General features: G+C 36.3%; 1 protein-coding gene across 4 annotated transcripts in view; it reads left to right on the top strand.

Annotated features, from left to right (window-relative positions):
* The window catches only part of LOC107095805 (furin-1-like), an 85,183-nt gene that overhangs the window by 42,062 nt on the left and 19,338 nt on the right, over positions 1-23,783 (top strand). For all 4 annotated transcript variants that reach the window (XM_015392116.1, XM_015392119.1, XM_015392117.1 and 1 more), the window contains exons 3-8: positions 368-466; positions 6,322-6,417; positions 8,392-8,520; positions 8,648-8,724; positions 18,589-18,677; positions 23,153-23,325. In XM_015392116.1, coding sequence (XP_015247602.1) covers positions 368-466; positions 6,322-6,417; positions 8,392-8,520; positions 8,648-8,724; positions 18,589-18,677; positions 23,153-23,325 — 663 coding nt within the window. The remainder of the gene's footprint in view (positions 1-367; positions 467-6,321; positions 6,418-8,391; positions 8,521-8,647; positions 8,725-18,588; positions 18,678-23,152; positions 23,326-23,783) is intronic.

Raw genomic sequence — 23,783 nt, 5'->3', positions numbered from 1 at the left:
CCTGTGTTTGAAGGCAAAACAAACTTAACCAAGGAACTTAAAATTCAAAAGCAAAGGTTTATTTGAGGAGACAAATATGTATGTAGCTTAGAATAATTTGAGTAAAAACAAAACGTTAAAGGGATAAAATACTGTGTGCCAGCTCAGATGAAAGTAGATATTTATATTGTATTGTTGACATCTTTGACTACAACACTGCATGCCACCCTGAATTTTACCACGTTTTGATGTCTATAGAAATATTTGTCATTTAAAGGCAAAACTATTGGAGCAGGAAAGATCTCTTCTGACTGGGGTCATAAGAAAAAGTAGAGGTGTTATCTGATTATAGGCAGATGGATCTGATCATATCTCTTTGTGTTTCCAGGTATTTGGTGATTACTATCACTTCCGGCATCGCAGAGTGGTTAAGAGATCCCTGTCGGATCACAGAGGGACACAAGTCCGTCTGCAAAGAGATCCTAAGGTAAGAGCTTTATCTTTGGGGGTTAGCTCTGAATGTGTGTGTGAGTTTTTTTCTTTTTTTTATTCTGGATGCTTCTGGGAAAATGCTTTTTAAGACACAAAGACAACTGCAGCTTGACAGATAGTGTTTGAGCCTTCACTTTAGAAAGAAAAATACTGTCAGTCAATCTATTTAAGAAAAAAAATGGCTTCTGAATTCTAATTAAAATCTTATCATCCTAGCCTTAAGAAGAGCTGAAAGGAAACGTTTTAATGCAGACTATTGACGAGTTTATTCTCCAGCTCAGAGGCACTTTCAGTCGCTGTTACTCACTTTTAAGACCTCTTCCAGTTAACACTTGTCATTGCAGTTAAGGATGCCTCATTCCTAAACGTGAGATCAAATGGAGTCTACATTGAAAACATTGTTTAATTTTCTGAGCAATCACTTTCACTATGGATTCTTTAACCCCTTTTTAAGGGAAAATTGTGATCTACTACTTGAAAGTGGTTTTCTTTTGAGCTGAGCTGGCTTCTCTCACTGCATTGCAGATGTAACAAGCTGTCAATGTTACCTTGGAAATACTGTACTCACCCTGTGTGTTTCACAGATATATGGTTTGGGAAAATGGGTACATTGAACATTGACCCTGTACCAAAAATCACTTAATCTTTAAAGCGCCTATTCACAGCTAAAGAATCTCCATCAAAGTTGAATCTGTTGCCACATTAAAGAAGCGTTATTCTAGATAATAAAGTGTGGAAACTTGAGTAGTAACAGCAAGAAATTCAGGAGATAAATTACAGAAGGGATCAAAGTAGTTGCGGCCCGTATTTTATTTAATTTTTTTCCACACGTATTGCACACTTTTCCCACATCAATACCAAAGCACTGATTTGCAGCAGGATCTTAAGCAAAATGCTTGCCTAACTATCAAGATGATTTTAGGCTCAGTGTCTTGCCTGAGGGTTTCATTGAAAGGAGGAACTGAAGTTAAAGCCCCCAATTAGTGAGCAACCTGCTCTACCTCCAGAGAGTTTCCTTTGATGCATTAATTCTCAAATTATTCCTGCTGCAAAGGGTGATTTAAAAATATACATAAATTTTCCCTAATAGAAGAACTGCTGCACCAGTGATGCCGCCATGCTGCTTTAAAGAGCCTCTTGCTGTTCTGTTTTTATTTTTTCGATTATTTATTTAATTTTTTTATGTTTTCCATTTACTGTTTAAAAAAAGCATTGTGGACTCAGTTCATCCTGAACAAATTCTCTGCCTGTCACTTTCAGATACCTGCAGGACACTAGAACGTTAAACAAATGTAAAGACTGAGAGCATTCACCTTTTTTGAAAAATACACAGGATAGCCATAGTTGCACTCTTTATAGTCTGTTGGTCTATAAATATTTATGGGAAGCAATGGCTTCATGTCCATAGGTTACTTGGGGATAATTGTGCTACGTTGGGAGTAAATTGAATCAATGTTTTCAGGCGTACTTTTTACATGTTGCAGTCAGAGCCAGCGTTTTGGAAAAGGAAGCATGTGCTTGATTTGCATCACTAATCGTGTTCATTTGACTTCAGCTCAGAATGAGCAAACTACACTGAGGCTATTGCTTCTAGAAGGTCATTGCTTTAAATTTGTAAAGATTTTATATTCAAACTAAGTTCACTTTTCTCATTGGAGGCAGGGACTGAAGATTACTCTCATCGATTTCTACATTAGCGCATACAGCTTAAACCTCTGATTGGGTTTATCTGCGCTGCACAGGTGGTGAACGGGAATAGACCTGCAGCCTCTGCAGAGCCTGTTTACACGCTCGAAGCAGCCCACCTCCCTCTCTGGGATTTCCTTTAACGTCGCAGCTCCATTTCCTGTCAGTGAATTCCTTTTGTCCCACGGCCCCTCACACAAAGTGGACCGTTACAGATTCAGCTCCCTCTGTCTGTTAAAGTTAGAGATGAGGTTTTAATTTGTTTTCATTCTGGTCTAATAGGGAGAGCTTTCCCAATGTTGCTTTACTCACAATTCTTACCCGTCCTTTGGCTCCGTCCCACACATAAACATCAATATTTAAACTTTTCTGTAATTAACAATGGAATCAAAGCTAGTGAACCAGGAGATTAGATCAAATCGTGCTCACAGTTTTCTGAGCTACATATTTTTGTTTTTTTCTTTTAAATAAAATGGTTAAAATTGATTGCTTTTAAATCTGCTGCTTTGAAACTGGCTGAGATGAAGCCTGAACATTTCACTCAATTCAGTTTAATTAAATTCTTACAAAAGTACATGGACATCTGCCAGGCTTCATAAACCAACAATTCAACTAATTTGGGGTTTAGAGTCTAATCTATTCTATCCATTGATACTTCTATTTTCCCTTATATTCTAGTTCTGATGTTTTTTCAAACAGTTCTTTGCTTCAGTGAGTGCCGTTGTTTAGAGGAGCTATAAAAAGACATAAGGGACGGTAGAAGCTCCAGCCTTAATTAATTACCCAAAAGTTATTTTGCTATTGTTTGGGGAGTTTGCTTCTTTCTCCCCCCACAGATTTTTAAGCATATTTGCACCCCCTAAACAAGCTCATTATAACTTTATAGTACAGATGTGTTATCAGATGGTTGTAGTTTCGGTGTAAGTTGCATTTTGCTTGTTGAGTTAGAAGGACAGATTGAGTATATGGGGATTTTATTCGCCGCAGGGAAAGTGATCTTACTCCTGAACGTGTCATAAGGAAGACATTTTGAACCTTTCCATGGGATTTTTATTCTATACCTCGATATGGATTTTTGCTAATCATGTTTGAGGTTCAGAGTTTTGTCACTTTCTTTTAAAATCAGTTGAACCATTCTTTATTTTGTGTGTAATCTTTCATGTCTAAAGCACAATTTTGCCCCAAGTCTGGCCCCGTAAACGTTATTTAGAGCCACACTTTCTAATAAAACACAAACTTTTTTAGTTTAGTTAAATCTATGCCAAAGGAAATATGTTGCCATCTTTAACAGCTAATGGTTTATTTGTAATTTTAACTTTTAAAATAAGGAAAAATATTAAACAGTGCATAAAGATTAACCCTGAATTTTCTTCTATAGGGTAATATTTGAAGTAAAAAGAAAATAATGATGATAAACACATAATCTCCAAGCTAAATAAAAGTAAAATAGCTGTAAAAACATATTTCTGGTTCTTTTGATTTCATTTTGTTGTGAAAATTAAAGTAAGATATTCTCTATTATTTTAAATATTTTATTTTATTTATTTATTTAAAGCAACTCTAAAGCTTCTAAGACTCGTATTTGTTATTATAGTGCATTAGTTAGATCTTTATACAATTTTTAGCCACAAGTAAGAGCCATTGTAGAGGGTCCAAAGAGCCGAATGTGTTTGCGGAGCTGCAGGTTGCAGACCCCCTGTTCTAAATTAAAGGTACATAATATGTAATAGAGTCCTGATTTTGGTATACAGTTATATCAATTCTTCTCTGCTGAGCTCGCTTTGGCTGTAAAGTCTTTCTGACTTGGACTAACATGTTAATCTTAAGTCGCATCACAACAAACTAAGACCTAAATGACCAAAAACCCAAAGAGGTTGATTAAAGACCTTTTAAATTGTCATGCATTTACTGTAAATGTTTTTCCAGCTTGAGATGCCTTCTTGTTAAACCAGTGTTTCCTGTTTGTCTTGGTATAACAGCTTTACCATTTCCTGGCTAGGTGTTGGAGAAGACATTCCACAGTCAAAGGGGGGATTTACACGGGTTTATAGTGTTATTTACACGTTTGCAGCAGCGCTTTTTAAAGTGGACCGAAAGTTGCAAAATTACATGTGCTTAAAAAAAAAACAAAAAAACTGGAGGGATGATTCTAAAAAGGTGCATAATACGCAGGTAACATGGGAACATGACGTGGTTTTTGCGCCATAATTTACACTTTACACATATGAATCTGTGCATGTAGGTTAGTTTGGAAATGTTCCCCCCCCCACACAGCAGCCTTTCCCTGCGTACGTGTGAAACCAAAGTGTTGCATTCGATTTAGAAAAAAAAAAAAATGTGTTAAGTAAACGAAAAGCGGGGAAATCACACCCTCATCTTGATGTTTCAGCAACAAAGAAGCACTGGTTTTAATCCGATTGCAAAACAAATGGAATTGAGTCAGCTCGGAGGTGACTGCACTCTTCTAACAGTTGAGCTCTTTTTATTAAACAGTATTCTTTTTAAAATTGGCATTTGAAAGCTATAATTAATCTGAACAGAGAGGCAAAATGTTCCAGTAGCATCTCCAGTATCACTCCCTGTCCTAATGCCTTGATCAGAATTCAGTTGGTTTCTTGGGAAAGTCGAGGTGTGAGTCGGAGCTTCAGAGATTCATGACTGAGAAGTCAGTTTTAGCGAGGCCTCTGCTTAGCTGATTCATTAACGGCAACAAAAATTAAATGTTTATGTTTATTCACTATTAGAGGAATGCCTGCTTAGATGTCATACCTTATTTCTTCTTTAAAGGTCACAGTAGTATTGTATTTAAAATCTGAACTGCAGTGTTTTTCTGTGTTAGATGTATTTTGTCTGAAGCAAAAAGCCAATAGAACTAAACGTTTGTAAGAGCAGTTTTTAAATGCCTCAGGGACATTTTTAAGTTATATTAAACATTTCTAGTAAGTTGTCTTAAGATTCAAAATAGTCTCTTTTGTATTATTGTTGTTTTACTAAGGGTATAACACAGTAGCGGCGTCCTCTCCTTTTTGTCCTACTTAAGATTAAAGCTGCAAACATCTGGCTTTTCCAGCCGTTCGATATATACCTATTTTTTATATTTATATTTTTAGTAGATTTTAGTTTCCCTTACAGTTCTTCCTATTTGGATAAAAAAATCGTATTCTAAAGGTTATGAAATATGAAAGAAAGGAAAATATGCTGCAGGTTTTTTTTTTATCCAATGAAAGCTTTTTGTTTGATTAAAGATTGTCCTTTTGTGTGCAGGTGCTCTGTAAATATTTACTACATAGTAATAAGAGACAAGCTTTTAATGATTATGTTGCTCCCTAATAGCATGAATTCAGCAAGAACATGACTCTTATGTATTATGTAAACTCCTAGGCCTCTCCCTGCTGACCTGATCTCTGCTTTTAGATAAAAACTTCTTGTTTAATTGATTGAACCAGAACCCAGGCCTCTCAAACATTTGAGGAGACATGAGTACAATTAATCTATCCTTCATTGTTTTACTTAAATCTCATCATTTCACCATCCATGTGAGAGCAGGGAGATCTTGCGTGTCGTCGTCCTTCACATAAGGTACCGCGTCCTTGCAGCAGACACTTCTCCGTTCTCCCTCTTTGATTTTTTTTCTTCCTATTTTCATGTCCAATGCGTCTTCCCAACCCAAGTGTCTGCCACTATAATTCAGAGCAGGGAGGAATATTCAGAAACATCTTCTCTTTATGCCCTCTGCCAGGTATCTCTACCAGTGTCTCCGCATAATGACGCCTCGCTGAACATTTTTGTGTAGTGCGGCTGAAATGCCTCCCTAATGTGCATTCATGTTCAGGTGTACGCATTTTCACAATAGTTGCATCACATTTTATACAAACCAGAAATTTTAATTAGTCTTGGCCTGCTCTGGAATTCATCAGCGAGCCCCATTAGTGGGGAGTCCAGCATGCCCTGCTGGCTCTAATTTCTCTCTGTCAGCTGCCATCCCGGGGAGAGTTGGGATCTTAGTTATTTTGTTTTTGGCATGTTGGCACTCATTGGAAGCACATAATTACAATCAATTTCTTTCTCCTTTAAATGGCATAAGTGAGGCTATTTGTACTTTTTTATTTTCATGTGCTAAAAATTAACCAGTTGTTTTTTTCTTGTTGATTGCCCTTTGTTTAGGTAACTTGGGCAGAGCAGCAGGTGTCCAAACAGAGGAAGAAGAGGGATACTGCTACAGAGTTTGTAGACCCCAAGTTTAGAGACCAGTGGTACCTGGTGAGTATCAACCATATGACAAACACCTGAATAAAAAAATTAAAATAATCTGCCCCAGCAGCAGTGTAAAAACAGAAAGTCTCCAAATTCCAATCTACTTCTTTGAGAATCTCATGGCCTGCAGAAGTGCATAAAAAGCTCAGCAACAGAGTGAGATGGGGGGGTAATTTATCTTGAAGTGGTCTTGTTTTTATTGGATTGATTTTCACATTTGGAATGCCACTGATACATTGGACCGTTAAAAGCGGCGGTAACAACTCCTGAGACTTTCAGCTCAGCTTCGCTCTTCAATTACTGTGAAGTTGCTGCAGGCAGAAGAAGATTCATGGTGATGCAAAACAGACTTGAATCACACACTGCAGGAGCAGACCATATAGTTAGTAGTACTTTGACAAGAAAACAAGTTAAAGACCACAGCTGCCTGTAGAATTAGTACTTGTTAGCTATCCTGGGAAGATCACAGTAGTTGACACTAAAGTTATATCCTGACGCAAACTGGGAAAGCTCTACCTGAAATGTAATATCACTTTCAGTGTTTTCTAATACGGCTAATCACATAGAATTTTCATTAGTTTGAAATTTGGTTTATTCAGGGTTTTGAAAAAAAAAAAAACACGTCTGATCTGTTTTATTGATTCTTCTAATTAGGAATAATAGTTAAGGGAATTGAAAATATATATATGGTCCCCTTTTCTTGTTATTAATGAATAAAGATCAATAAACGATATTCCTTTATCCCACTAGTAGAAGTTCTTTTAAAAGTTTGCGCAGTTAATGATCCAAAAATGTCGAGATTAAAACACAATTGGGAACCTGCAGTTACAGATGCTTAGATATATTTATCTATCTAAGCTGACAGGGTGAAAGAGAGCTCTAATTAGACAACAAGAGGAGCAGTGGAACTCTGGAGGAGCTGCAGTTACCCATTGCTGAGGTGGAAGGTTCTCCTCTTTGCTTACATGCTTTTTTGAAAGTATGTTATCTTTTTTTATTGGTTAAGAGAAATGTTAGAAGTCACTGCAGTTTTATGGCATGAATTCAGCAAGAACATGCTAATTTTGTCTGATACCAGCGAGGGGTGGAGAGGTGAAAGAGCAAAACAACTGAACGGTTTTAGAAGAAAAGGGGATTAAAGTTATGCAGCTGGTTAAAAGTTTACCCTCAATTTGAAGGGTAATATATCAATGTGGAAGCTGCTTATTCTGCATTGTGACGTCTCTTCTCATCAAACATTTTCCTGGCTTCAGATGATTTCATTAGAGACAGTTCTTCTTTTTTTATGTTTAGTTGATGGGCTTGAACGAAGGTTGAACATCCTGAAAGAATGTGTTTCATTTTAGTTTGATTTGTTTTTATGAGGAGAATGTTCCACAGATTAAAACCTGAAACTGAATATTTTCTTTAGCTTGCTGAAAATGTTAAGCAGATCTCCTCCTTGATGGACACCACTGAGAATGGAACATGTCAGCCATAAAACAGCATTTTTTACAGACTTCCTCTGCATTGCAAATCACATCTTTCAGTTTTAATTGATTTTACTTCTCAGTGATTGGGGTGTCAAGGTTCTTACAAGGTTGTAGAGTAATTTAATTCTGTCTGATCGACCGAGGCTCATATGGTACAGTACTGAAATCTAGGAGAGAAGAGCTCAGGATGACACATCCCACCATTACTTTTTAATGGTGAACTCTGAGAGGAGGAGCTTTGAACCTTTGGAGTCCTGATCTGACTTTTGATAAAAGGTCAGGATAAATGTCAGATTGCAAGCTGTGTTGGGTATTACTTCCCTTTGCTAAATAGTTATAAGAAAGAGTAGAACAGACAGACTGCATGCTAGTTAGACCAACCATGCTTCATTGGTATTTTTTAATGTAGAAAAAGAAGCAAATTTAAAGATGATTAAAATTCTTCTCATGTATTTTTCTCTCCCTCGTGATTACTTTAATTCTGATATATTTACTGTCATATTCTCAGTACAACAACAACCATCGGGACTTGAATGCCAAAGCTGCGTGGGAGCTGGGCTTCACAGGAAAAGGCGTGGTGGTGTCCATCCTGGATGACGGAATAGAGAAGAACCATCCTGACCTGTCGCAGAACTACGTGAGTATACCTGGCATCCACTGAGACGGTGCAGATTACAAAGGACCTGCTACCTAATATATGAATTAAAGAATAATTAATGGACGTTAATGAATCTGACACCAACTATTCCTCTGTCTCTTTAAAGGACCCAGACGCTAGTTATGATGTGAATGATGCGGATCCTGATCCTACGCCCCGGTACACACAGCTTAATGACAACAGGTAGCTCTTTATACAGTTTCTTCCATTCTCTAGTACTTTTATTTCCCTAACCTCCATACTTTTTCATAAATGTTTCTGTTCAGAGGAAACTACTATTTATTTTCAGCATTTACCACATTTCTGCCTCTCATAACTAAAATAACTAGAACTAAAAGCACATAGCCTGGTATTCACTGCTAAAAATTCAGTTAAAATAATTAATTATTTTATCATGGAATTTGACACTACATGTGTTAATATCTGTGAAATCTAATCATAATAAACCATAAAAACTGCAGTTGACGTGACTCAAAATCATCCTCATCTGCTGGAAGATTCACAATGAACTACAAGTTGCAATGTGTGAACAGCCAGCTTCTTTGGCAGGGACCTTCAACCCATCATTCTAAAAGCCACAGCAAGCGTATAACCAAATGTGATGAAATTAAGGTTAAATTAATGTAAATATGTAAAAATCATATTATATTTGTCCTTTGTCATTCTATAATTGTCACTTTGATGTTTGTTTGTTTTTGATAGCTGGCAGTGGCAGCCATGTTGTAAAAAAAAAAAAAAAACAACCACAAATTTAATATACTGATGTGAGATTGATGAATTTATGGCTGTTTCTCAATTCACATGAACACAAATACGGACTCGTGTCCTCGCCAAGTATGTTCTAGAGAAGAACACAGTGTGGACTTGGGGAGAACGGGAGCACACAGCATAAATATGGGTCAGATTCAACAGAGGCGTACTCGTGACGTCACAGTCACCACATTCAAAGCTAGTCTGGAACAGCATTTCACCTCCTGTTATTAATAGTCTCCAGATAATAATAAATTCTTACTTCTTTAATTTGTTGGGGGAATATTAGTTAATATAATCAGATAAACCAGACAAATCAAATGTACATTTTGCCAAATAAAACAAAAAAATCACCATCAGATCCAACGGTCGTTCACACACAGCTGGGCCGAGAGAGCGCTGCTGCAGAGGGGCTACGATTAGCGCTCGCTGCTGTTACCCTCTCAACTTCGGAATTTTTTTTATAATTTTTTATTACAAAATAAATCAGTAAATGATGGACCATATAGTGACGCTTAAAAGTATAATGTTCTTGCCTCAAGTCATCCTTAAACATACTTTTATTGAACAAAAGCAACAGAAAAGGGAACTTTTCATTTAATAACCTGAGCTCTTTGAGCGCTCCATTGGAAGCTGCCACCGCAGTGCATGCTGGGACAGCTGGGACAGCTGTCAATCTCAAGAAAGGACAAGTCTTTTCTGATGCATACTCTGTAAATAGGGCGGGGAGCAACATCCGGGGACTTTGTCCTTTCTCTGTCTGCTGTTCTTGTGAATTGGAACAGCACTAGGATTGAGGCTGATGATTATTTTACGAATACACAAGCACATAGGAGCGCACAAGTACACATATTAAGAAACGGCCTATATATAGGTCTTAGAAATGCATTGATGCCTTTCTAATTTACTGAGATATGATCTCACAAGCTTCAGTTTTATTTCCTATAAAAATCTCAATCCTTGCATCACTAAAACATCACAGCACCGTCGACACTCTTCTATAGTCAGAGTAAATTTGCTCTGTTATAAAGGTGTTGCTTGTAAAACCAAAAAACAAACAAACCATAATTATTGCAGTGTTGTCTCAAGATGACATGAGGCTTTGTTTATCACCACCATGGGGCCCTGCAGAGAATTGGATTGAATTAAGTTCATCAGCATTAATGAAACAGCAAATCTCTTGGCTCAGAAAGGTCCCTACTTGTCTCCCCCCCTCACCCTCACCGCCTGCCCCGCCTTCTTCCCTTTAATTTCTGATTTGCAGTAATCTGCTGTTTGTTGGCTGCTGGCCCATGAAGCCTTTTTAATGGAGGCTCAGCAGGATTGCCGATGATAGGAAGAGAAGATTAGAATTTGGTTAAAAAAAAAAAAGAGGTGGAGTTTTAGCTAAAGATAAAGCACATGTACTTTGTAACTATGCTGGCGTCCTATCTAGCAGCGACGGGGGATGATCTTAGGTCTGGAAATGTAATCCTACTAAAAATAGCTTGTTTGGACCCACACAGGCCTGGGAGGAAAAGGTTTGACAGATGAGATTACAATACAAACACCATGACTTTCTAATGCTGCTGAGAAATGACAGAATTCTTTGAGAAAGGTTGTTTATTCCTTGTGTGCATCTCTGCAGCTCCTCATAGCAAAAATTCCATCTTAGGTTCCAGAGCTCATCAGAGATGTTTCTCATTCAGGTTTTCCTCTGTATGGAGGCACCATCTTTACCCAGCTCCCATAAACACACCTCAGCTCTCATCCAGGGCCACCAGGCCGTTGTGACTTCCATTCAGCTGGTCAAATTTAGAAGGAGAACATTTCTATGGGTGTTTTTCTACATTCGTGTGATTAAGTATTTGCTTGCAGGCTTTATAGTGCCGTTGGAGCTGATGTATGTGCAAACAACCTGTGCGAGAGCCTGAAACGCTGTAAGCTTATGAGAGAGAGACTGTAGCTGTCTGTTCTGCTGAAAGCCCAACTCTGTCTGCTCCCATAAAGCTGCCTTTCTTCCCCAGCATGCAGGCAGGAAGGAGAACCATTTGCCCTTATGTTTATCTAAAGCGCCATATAATCTGGACGTTTCTCTTTCAGTATCAAGGTTTTCTCTGAATGCTGCCTGGATGGTTTTCAAATATTTTCTTTCTGTATTTTTATGGTTATAAAGGTTTTAAAAAGTACATGTTTTAAATGTTATCTCTGGTAGGTATTATTATACATCACCTCTTTAAACCTTTTCAGACAGTCGTACAGAATACTAATTTAAACATAGGAAGATTTTACAAAGCTTCAAATCAAGTGACTGACTTTATTGGAATGAGCTTAATCTATTTTATTTGCTAGACTGACCTGCTTTAGTTTGGACTTTAAAAATCACTGGCCCTTTAGTGCTTCAGACCAGCTCATTAGTTAATAGGCAGGCCCATTACTAGACTTAAGAATGAGCAAAGCAGAACACTTGTTCAGATTTACCTCTGAGCTTTAGTGAAGCCAGGAAACTAATGAACTATAAATGCCACAGGGACCATGCTAGATTTTCTTTAATTGTACTTTTACTGTAATCAAGCTCTAAGTTGTAGCATATGTGTAACTCTTTATATGTGGGACTATTGGCTCTCTAAAGGTGATCATTGCTGTTATTCACTGAGACTTTTTGAACAACCTGGATCTTTATTTTAGTAACATTGGCATTAAAAATTAAGCAGTTGTAATCCAAAATCCAATTTTTTTAAAGGATTTCAGCTGATTTGAGTTCTTTTTCTTTGTCTTGCAGAGCAAAGCTTTACCATGAGCATAAACAGCAGGAGCCAAATTAGGATAGATTTTATCTGCTGCTAACATTAGAATATCTGGGTAAAGATCCGATTCTGATATCTGCATTTAAATCATTTAATTACTATATTTTCTCATCCAGAACACGTTTAAAGGTTTAGTTTAGTGAGAACTAGAGAAACCACAAAGAAACTGTCAGCTAAAGCTGCCGATTCTACTTACACGCTTTTTAAACCTATTTACAGACGACTGAGTTACGGACGTCAAAGCCTAACAGGACTTTTATTAAAGTAAAATAATCCAAAAAGACACCACATTAACACTAAATTTGTCTGTAATCATGTAATAAGAAGCTATAGAATATGACGAATCAGTCAAGCGAAGAGCTGTAACACCTTGTTTGTATTTGTGAAAATTGTCGTTAAGTAAAAAAAAATTATAAAAAATTAGGACTTTTTCAAAAAAAATTTTTTAGCAACTTTTCTGAGCAGATAACTGAAACAATTTGTTTTTATCTTGAACACTAAAATGTTTTAGAATAAGGTGGCGCTAAGCATGGCAGTGCTCACTTTGTTCACTTTCTGTTTTACTCATACTGTGTAATTTTTTTTTGTTTTAGCAAAAACTCCAATAATAAAATTGAATCAAAATGAAACTTGCATTAACACAGAACCGTGTCATCTTGATCTTTGATAATATTATCAGTTTGAAGATTGATTTCTGTATTGCATCCCGTACTGGTATTTGCTTATGACCAGCCAAATAAAGATTGGGTTTTGGATGCGTTTTAGAATGAGAAGTTGTCATAGTTTGTGATTAACGTGTTGTAACAGGCTGTAAAACTTTGAGAAACCAAAAAACTTTTGATTTACTTTCTCTTCTTTTGAGCCACTCAAGATTCTGCTGTAAAACTCTGATTAGAGAAGAAGTCTAAATAGAAAGCACATTTGTCTTCCTGTTCATGTTGTCATCAGGATGTAAGGTGTTACATTTCTAGTGTGAAAACGAAAGGTGTTGACCTTTTAGTCAGACAGAGCACTAACTGCTAGTTTCTTAGAATTTGGAGAATCCACTGTTATTGACTCGTATCATTTACTTCTGAGTGCGTGAAGCTTAAAAACTACCTTCATTACAGTGGGATGATGATTTGTTGTAATTTTTTCTACAAGCAATTTTTCTTTTCTTTCCCCTTTTTAAGCTTTTATTGTCAGGTGGTGGCCTAGTGCTTTGTTAATTTACCTAAAGTTAAGCAAATGAACAAATGTGACTAGAAGTACGGTGCAGACCAAAAGTTTGGACACACCTGATTCAAAGAGTTTATTTTTATGACTATGAAATTTGTAGATTCCCACTGAAGGCATCAAAACTATGAATTAAAACATTTGGAATTATAAACTCAACAAAAAAGTGTGAAAGAACTGAAAAATATGTCTTATATTCTAAGTACTTTAAAGTAGCCCTTTTGCTTTGATTACTGCTTCGCACACTCTTGGCATTCTCTTGATGAGAACTTTTGGTCTGTACTGTATTTTTCCCCCTTTTTCAGGGGAAAATGTTCATGTGTAAAAATAAAAATAAAACAAAAAATAAATGCATAAATGAATTTGATAACACTCACTCTGCAGTTATAGCAGAACCAATAGAGGGGATTTTTTTAGCTGTTGAACCTCAGCAGCTCCTTCAACTATGAGTGTTCACTGGTTTGCACCCTGTGATGATCATGTGCATTGCGCTGTTAGCACAGCCACATCTGAACAGTAAAATATGAATAAAAAAATCTCCCATTTATGTCCTGATTTTTCTGTTGAAGGACTAATTGTTCTCTGGGGGAATCATAATAAAAGTACATCATGTTGACAGGTTTTGTTTTTGTCGATTTCCACGGTGAAGATTGATCATCTTTAGCAATAAAAGGAAAGGAAAACCCAGAGCTCCTGCAGTGAGATAATAGGCCTTCTTCTGGCATTTAAAGGTCATTGTTGATTAAAACTATTTTGTGCCCTTTAGTCTCCAGATCTCAACCTAGTTTAACCAAGCGGGTCTTTTAACAGCTCTGGGATTATAATCCTCTGACCAGCTCTATCAGCTTCCCAGACAAGTTTTCCATCCTGGAGAATCAATGTCTACATTTTTCCTTGCTTTGTGTTTTAGCAGATTTTTGAAATCCTCTACTTTGGGTCTTTGCATCGTTTTTCATCACAATCTGCATCTGCTCAGCCCAGCCAGGAAATTTGAAAGCCTCTAATATTTAGTTGGGCTGGATCTTTGTCAGATTTTGGCATGCTTTCATGTCGGCATTGTTTCTAAACAATTACAGTATGCAGCGTGTCATTGATTTCTAGCCAGAGCTGCATTCATAGGTTTTACCGGTGGATTGCATTGATGATGGATCTCCTCCAGCACATAAAAGGGTCAGAGTGGAGTTAGAATTTGGACTCTGTTTTGGGCAGTTGTTCCGTGGGAGCTAATGACAGATTTATTATACAACCATTTAATGCAATAATTGAAGGAATAGTGGTCTTACAAAGTTTTTTACTATCAGGTGTATTTCTTCTGTTATCCATGGCTTTTGACAGTGAGTGGGAAAAGTAAGTAGATATAATTTGGCTCTTTTCACGTCCAACGTGGTCATTTAAAGTTAGCAAGTATCTTTTTTTGGACACAAAAAGTCTGTAGAGATTGACCTCTGAAAGTGCTGCTACAGTTTTAACAGAAAAGAAAAGCTAATCTATAACAGCTGGAGAAAGGGTTTTGCTGACAATGAGAAGAATAGGTCTGTGCATCCCTGGCATCTGATCACAGATATCGGAAAAATCAATTTACGATCACATCACTAAGTTATTAAAGTAACTAAATAGTAAAGTGAAATTAAAGATCTTAAAATGTGTGAACAAACTGGAGGAATTAACCTAAAATTAGATTAAAAGGGAAAAAATGAGATTAAAAAGGGGGGAAAAGGTTTCTGAAAAGGCTTTTTCTTCATGTAGTAAAGATGAATAACTTAATTTTTTTTGAAAATGCTTCCTTACACTAATGATTGTTTTCATGCATATTCTCTGATGTCAGGAGACTGCTCAGACGAGGGAATACGCATATTTATCATGGTTCAAATTTATAATTTTTTGGCTAAATAAATTGATAGGTCTGTAAAGCAAAATAACTTAGATGACAAATAGATTTAATCTGATGTTTCCATTGAATTTCCATTTTAAATACTGAAAATTATTTGAGAAGTATCCTAATTATATTATATCCTAAACCAATCTGGATTAAATATGCAAATTTATTTAACATAAGTAATGGATAATAACTTTACTATGTTAACATGACTTAATTGGAAGGAATATTTTTTTTTAAGTAATAGAGGATGTACATTACAGGATTTAATTCTTACATTAAGATAAATTGTAAAGGTTTTAAAATGATCAATTCTTAGACAATGAATCCATTGCTTTGATCTGGAGGCTAAAGTGACTGCCATTTTATTTTGGTGTTTCTTTCACAGAATGTGCTGTCATTGGTATTCTTTTTCAGAGTAAAAGAGGGTGAGAGGATGATTTAATATAAATTTGGGATGAAACAATCGGATCAATCGTGATTATTTGATTATTTAAATAATCATCAACTAGTTTAGTAATCGATTAATCGTTAACTGGAGTATAGAGACCAAAACGTGCCTTTAGCTGACAGAGAAACCCAATTAGATCAGTAACTATACCAAAATTGTAAAACAAAATGTAGCATTTTGCATTTAATATAAAAATCTTGTTCCCCTCTCTACAAGTTATATTATCCTCAAGTTATCCTCAAGTGGAAAAATGTTACTTTCACCTGGTTTAATTTCACAATCTTTAAGAAACATTTTGCTATCTGATTATTAATTGATTAACATAAAAAATAATCGACAGATTGATCTGCAAAATCGTTAGTTGCAGCCCTAAAATAAAGAAAAAAGCAAACTTTAAACTCAAGAGGATCCATTTAGATTTTGTTTGTGCAGCTGGAATATACATATTTTTTGAATGTTACAAAGGTAATAAGATTGTGTCCTGGATTCCAATAACACTGTGCTCAATAAAGTTTAAGGTGTTTATTTATTCTGCTCTCAATTACCGTCCAAATTTGGGCCGGTAGTTGAGTCCAGAATAAATAAACACCTTAAACTTTATAGGGCACTCAGTGAAATACTAGGAACATCAACATTTCAAGCCAGGAGTGTTATTGGAATCCAGGACACGATCTTATTACCTTTGTAACATTCAAAAAATATGTATATTTTTCATGGCAAAGAGGGAGCGAAACACTTTTGTTTTATTACAACTTAGCTTTAGAGGCATTGAAGCTGACACTACAGGCAATGACTTTTTTTTAACTTGGCTTATTACATTTTTAACTTTACTTTTTAACTTTTCAATTAGCTTTTTAGCTTTTTACCTTTTTTTTCTTAAGATGTTAATTTAGAACTTGTCAGCTGTGCGAAACATTTTTTTATGTTGCAGGGTTTAACCTTTTAGATTGGGATTGATCACTTTTTCCTCATAATGAGGTTTTGCAGTTTTAGCAGATCAGATTAATAATTTTTTTCTTATGTTGTATATATATGAAATAATCTATTTTCAAAAGTTTCTTCAGCTTGCCAGGAGCCACGCTCCTCATTATATGACGGCCACAGTAAAAGTCCAATAAATCCATTGAAACAATGACGATGCACAGAAGAGGAGAAATTATGTGAATTGATGTGAATGCAGTTGACATTTTCTCTTTCCAGACAAAAAGGGTAATTGATTATGACACAGCTTAAGACGATACTAATGCTGCTGATGTCAATAGTTCCCCATTTTGAATGCTATTGTTTCTATTTTTTTAATAACTACTTAAAATTTAGTCTTATTTTCCCCTTTACATTCACTCATTGATTTTTTTTTCCTTTTAATTTATTTATCACATAAAAGATAATATCCTTTTTATAATTGAAAGGCTGGAAATGTTTTAAATTTTTTTTTATTTACTATCATCCCATCTGTTAATTATGAAATGCTGATTTTTACTTACTTTTGAAAGTATTGGCTCTAGCAGAGCACTTACTAAACAAAGCTGGATGTGGGTCTCATCTTACTGAGCCTAGACTCCTTTAGATTCAAGGTTATTTTCACAAATACTTTGGTTTCTGAGAAACTGCCCATTTTATCTGTGAGAATCTCTCCCTGTGCTTCTTAAGTACTTAGTGGAAAACCTGTGTGACAGAACAGGCAGGATCATTGGCAATGACTGTATCTGTTCTAACTTGCAAGGTATTATAAATGCTGTCTTGAATGGAGAAACACTGGATATCAAATTCTTGTTGAATAACACTTTTTTTTTTTCCATCAACGCTGCTTATCGGCTCCATCTGGGGAAAAAAAAAAAAGAATAAATAGATGCAGAAAAACAGTACCTCAAATAGTAATGTTGTGATAAAGCTCAGTGGAAATTCAGTTGACAAATCTGTGTGAATGCATTTGCTTTTTGAGTCTACAAAGAGCCTTTTTTTTTTTTATTTCAGTTCCTCTTCATGCTTCAATCTGGCCTCGTCCCCCACCCAATAAAGTCCAGGGACATATTAGAATCCTGGCGCTGCTCTTGATTGTGGCATTTACATTAGCCTTCGCCCTCCCAGCTCACCACTCTGTCTGAAGGAAACTTAGGGGGATGGCAAATAAATTGCAGCACTCTGACCTTATGTCAGTATCCTGAGACTCTTAATATAACCACAGGCCTTCATTCTAATTAGATGCCCCCGATGATTCCGATTACACCTCCTTAGACTCCTCTTTTCTTTGTACAGTTCACAATTCACCTCTGGCAGCACAAGTTATTGCTGATTGATAACAGATAATGTCCCCACTGGCAGACTACAAGCTAAAGCACAAACCAAACATCCTTACTGTGACATTATATGGAGGGTGTTTTATCAGCCAAAGATGTTGGCTTCAGATATTGTTGGATTATTCGGTATTTGGTTTGGCTTGTCAGCTAGAGTGTCTCAGCAGAGCTTTGCTTGCTCAGAATGTTTCTTGACCGACCTTGGATCCAGCTTTCCTGTCTAGTAATGGCTGTTGTCCAGGGGGATTGTGCCATGATTTGGAGGGCATTGAACCTGTGTATCCATCTGGCTGGGAAGGACTATGCCCTTCTAGGGCTCTTATTTTTGGATCCATATACCGTGAGGCTAGCTCTTACCGCAGGGGGAGTCGTGTTTAATAGAAGTGGCAAACCTAATTCACGACTTCCTTTTTCAACAGGCTGGAGGCTTTTTGAGGGTACTAATGCTACAAAGCTGTAGATAATGCACAATAGATTGCTCTCATTGGTGAATTTGTTTCACAGTATTGGTGCCAAGAACCTGTCTCCAACAGTTTGTACTGTCTCACTGTACATCTTCACCACACCGCATAGTGAAAGTAATTTCTTACATGTAACCTAGAAGAGAGCCATACTTGGTTCGACAAAATTTTCAAGGATAAGAATTTCTTGTTTCCTTTTCTCCCTCTGTTGTAGGCATGGAACCCGATGTGCAGGAGAGGTGGCGGCAGTGGCAAACAATGGGGTGTGTGGAGTCGGTGTGGCCTACAATGCAAAGATTGGAGGTAAGGTTGAATCAATGTGGTTTTGCACAACTAAATCAGAGTCCTTTTTTTGTAAATAGATCTGAAATGAAATAGTGATCCTGCAGCACTATTTTTTTTTTCTACTTACCTTCTTCAGTGTATTTCTGAGGCACAGCATGCCTCTAAATCTTTTTAAGTATCACTGCAGCTGTGAGGATTGGCAGGTTGCTGTAAGTGTATTGGTTTTGCAAGAAGTAACAGCCTTGAGATGTAGTTTCTGAAATGACACAATGCAATAGCTTCAGTTCGGTTTGATTTACTGTAATGTATTGTTGAACTCTCTTCCCTGCACCTGTATCGATGTTCTGCAGAATGGCTGCGTCATTTTGTGGCCTCACATTTTAAACCTTTCCACATTAATTATAGGCTACAGATATTCAAACCCAGACACATAATGAATTATCACTGTTTATTACAGTTTTCCCATTTAAACATGAAAACTAGGATACCACTGATAGATACTGTAGATATATGTATATACATATGTAGATATATACATACATATATGTATGTATACATGTGTATATATTAATATCCCTCATCTAGTAAAACTTTAAATCTTCTTATAGATTTACTCCAGATGTACCATGCTGATAAACATTGTCCTTTTTTTTGTATTGCTTAATTTAAAAGTGTTTCTGCTCCAATTTACTGCTCTAATTTTATCAGGTCGTTTTTTTTCTTTACTCTGTTTGATGAAAACTTGCTCTCAGATGTACTCCACTCCTGAGGACATGGTTTATTCACGATCCAACTGATCTCATTCTTTTTGTATTTCTCTTACAACCAGCTCGAGCACACAAAAAAAAAATCAATAGAGGTACTGTTTGAATTATATGGCTAGCTCCATAAAAAAGGAATCATAGCAGATTCACAGTTGTATTCTTTCCAGCAATACTACATGGTCTTTAAAAGCCCCCACATAAATGGTGCGTCATTTATAACAAATATCTTCTTATGCACATCAAACTTCAGAGTGGACATGTTTTAAGTTTCTGTCACCAGAGTTATATCCTGGCCAAAAAATATAAGCCAGTTTCCTCCTTGATCCATGGACCTTGGGCTCACTGAAAGATGTTCCTAGTAGCTATTATGTCAAGAAATATCAGGAAGCCTTTGATTTATTTGTAGTTGCATGACCTGGTTTGACCAGGCTATAGCTGCTGGACATATTTTTCATGCACAGTAGTTCATAGTTAAAGTATGACGTTTGCAGGTCCCATGTCTGTAAAACAAGTTAAAATTATCCATCCTTGCCCTTCAATTATAGCAGGCTATGTTTTAAGCTGCTCTGTTTTTGTTTTTTCTTTCTTTACTCGGGGCTCTGCATCTGTTATCTTCTTCTTTTTTATCTACTGCATGAATGGGACACATTTTCCAGAGTTACCTGGTTTGTTTATGGAGTTCTGCAAAGTGAATCCTTTCTGTTATTTTAGCAGATGTTTTTGTCCAACTCTTATGGTAAGATATTGTAGATAATTAGTTTTTTTTTTCTTTTTCTGATGTTTTATTAGCACTGACTGACTTGGCCTTCCTCTAGACCAAAGACTGACAATCTTATTGATTTTTTATTAGTTTTAAGTTAAGTCCCACAGTAGTAGTATAATATCAATCTATAATATTGTTGCAATAAAGATATCTTGTACATTTAACCAAAGTTAACCTCAGTATTCAGTTTTTCTCAGTTACCATTGAGGCCCCACATCTATTTTTGACTTTTAGTATCTTGGTCATAACTCTATACAAAAAAGGATATTAATTGCCTTAAAAATCCAACCATTGAGATAATATGACATTTCAAAGCTTCCTTAACATTGCATGTAAGCTGTAATGTTGCAGTTAGAATATCGCTCATAATGGTTTTGCTGTAACTATTGCAGTTTGGTCACAGTTACTATAAGAATATTATATTTATTCATGTACAAGTGAATCTCAGTGAATGTCAATGTCCTTTAAAAAGTTTCTTTACTTTGTTCATTAGAAGTAACTCAAACCATAAAGTTTCATTATATGGATTTATATCATTTCTAGCTTTTATTTTTTCATTTTGAACAAATATAGAATGAAAGAGAACAAATATAGAATGAAAGAGAACAAATATAGGTTCTCAGGAATATTTTCAATTATAAAGGAAAGCTCTGTGTTTACATTTTGAAGCTTTCTCTCCCCGGTTCTTCTCTAAGAAGAGATCATTTGGGATATAGGGCTGGACGATATAGAAAAAAAGCTTATCGATAAAAAAAAAAAATGCATATTCGATAACGATAATTATTGAAAAGATTTGAAACCATATTTTATGTGCAGCTCTGCCTGGACTTTTTATGATATTGCTAAATTATTTAATTTTAATAAAGAACACAAACACAGACTTCCAATTAAATCTTTATTTAACCAACTTTTTTTAACCATAACAGAATTGTTTAAAGAAAAATGACATAAGAGACCTGAGTTATGTTAATAAATACTGACAAAGAATAAACTGAAGTGACCAGAAAAGTGACCAAAATAAATATAACAAATAAATAAATAGAATACCCTATTTGGGTGGGAATAGTACACCACCAGCTTGTGGTAGTTAAAATATAACACTTCATAATGTATATGTATTAAATAACCATGACACAGGAAAACAGATTTTGACTTCTCGTTGAAGTTGCCCCGAATCACCGTTAAAGAAGCATCTTATACCACTCCAGTTTGCTACATCATTACATCATCATATATGTTTCTAAAATAGGAGATATCCATGGCTCCAGCCTTATCAACATATTACACTATGTTCTTAGTTGAAGGACACCGCACTCATTCCATTCCCAAATATTTGCCACGCACATAATAAAAATACTTTTTTTTTTTTCTTATTAGAGGAACTGTCTTAATTAAATAAACTATTTGGGAAAACATTAGTTTAGACATGTAAAAGGTAGGTATTATTAGGGTTTAACAGACTCGCACATCATCAGTAATCCTAACAACTCCCCCCTTAAAAGTTGAAGTTTTTACAGTCACCTATAACACTTGTAATTTAAAAAAAACCAATCCATGTATGTTCATGACTAAGATATAAAAATAGGAGAAACCTTAAGCACAGTTTCTCTCAATCATACAACCATGGAATAAACAATCAACAGTCCCTCTGATGATGTAGCATTAATCAGGGATCAAAAGTAATTACAATCAAAACTTCACAGACCAAATCTTGACACTCAAGTCCACAGTTTCAGCATTTAACTACAATTTGAGTGTCATCTAATTAAATTAAGGCTGTTTTAGTTTCCTAGATGCACATAATGTTATTTTATATTGGACTAGCTAACCTGAGCCAATATTTCTAATAAGGTCAAATTCATCTACTGTCATTCCCACCTAGACGCCTCCTAAGTGTGACTGCTCATCATGGAAAACCATCCATCCAAATTTACCAATCACTCAGTCACAGTAGGGAACATCACAGGACATAACAGATTTACTGCTGAGTGTTCCTTTGCAGGGTTTCTGCATTAGCATGGCGTGGCATAGATGACGATCTGCCTGTGGCTCTGCTATGGTGTTACTGAACCCCAGGTTGCATTGATGGCAGTCGTCAGGTCATTTGTATTGTTGCCCCTCATCATCTTCTTGACAATACTCCACTTATTATCTGTGGCTCTTTATTGGGCACTACAGCACAGTGATGACCATCATCATTTAAGATGGCACAGATACCTTTAGTAGTGTGGTGAGTACCACATCCTGCTGACAATGGAAATACGCATATCTAAAATGTCCTGGAAGACGGCTGTGCTGACCTTACACCAGCAGATGACGTGGCCGCCCATGACTGGCAAATTCTGAATGGACCTCAAGCAACTTGGATTCTAAGCATTTCCAATTTTCCTCCACACTCTGGGCCTTTTGTTCTAAAATAAAGAGCAGGTTAGACCACAGAAATGGCTCCACATTGGGCTGCAGGAGTTATTGGTCCTTTATGCTCATGGTGCTGTAAGAACTTTCCCCAGCTATTGACCACACATTGTAACTCACCTACAACCTCTCAAATGGGGTTTGCCATACAATCCTCTGGAGACTTGTGTTGATGCTGCAGCTTTCTCTTTCCTCTTTCCACTCAACCTTCCATTAATATGCAGCTCTCTGCCGAGCCAGCTTTCCTAGCAATGACATTTTTATGGCTACTGTCCCTGTGGAGGGTGTCAGTGACTTTCTGCTCAACATCTGTCAAGTCTGTCTTCCCCAAGAATGTGTAGACATTTCTGGATAAAATATTTGTGTATTTTGTTGTTCTCATTCAATATTAACATCTGATAAATACATTTGAGGTTTAGAGATTTTAGATTTGTTATTAAAGTTTTGCCAGTGAAATGGGTCAATGTGAATGTAGATTTAACCTGTGTGACTGGAGACCTGTAAAAAGAAATGTGTAAAAAGAGAATCTGTTGATGTGGACCTTGCTGCAGGTGTGCGTATGCTGGATGGAGAGGTGACTGACATGGTAGAGGCCCAGTCTCTCAGTCTGAACCCACAGCATATCGATATCTACAGCGCCAGCTGGGGCCCGGAAGATGATGGCAAAACTGTCGATGGACCCGCCAAACTGGCAAAGGAAGCTTTTTTTCGAGGAGTCACAGAGGTGGGTGTTTGATTGTGTCTGTGAACGGCAGAGTTATTTACTGCCTTCTGTGTTGCTTCCTTTCAGCAGTAATTGAACTGTTCAGGCATGAGAGGACACCAGGCACAAGCACAAAGCTGTTTTTGACCCTGGTAATCCTGAGGAGGAAGAAATGTCCTCTAAAAGCCGGCAGTGAGGACAAAAACGTTGTTTCAGCTGAAGGACATCTGCTTTAAAATCATAAAAGTCGTCTACGGTTTCCAAACATATCAACCTTTAAAAACCCCAAAACTTATTTTGCTCTATATTTATTTATCTTTATAGAGTGAGGTAATTCTATACATTTTAGATTAGTTTTTAAAGTTGTTTAAATATTGTATATTATGAATATAATTTTTGTTTATCTAATGGGACATTAAATATCTGAATTGTGTATTCAATAAATGAATAAATGTTACATCTGCTTATTAAATGGTATA

The sequence above is a fragment of the Cyprinodon variegatus genome, unplaced genomic scaffold (assembly GCF_000732505.1).
Source record: "Cyprinodon variegatus isolate N-32 unplaced genomic scaffold, C_variegatus-1.0 Scaffold574, whole genome shotgun sequence".
Taxonomy (NCBI): Eukaryota; Metazoa; Chordata; class Actinopteri; order Cyprinodontiformes; family Cyprinodontidae; genus Cyprinodon; species Cyprinodon variegatus.
This window is presented reverse-complemented; position numbering and strand designations above follow the sequence as displayed.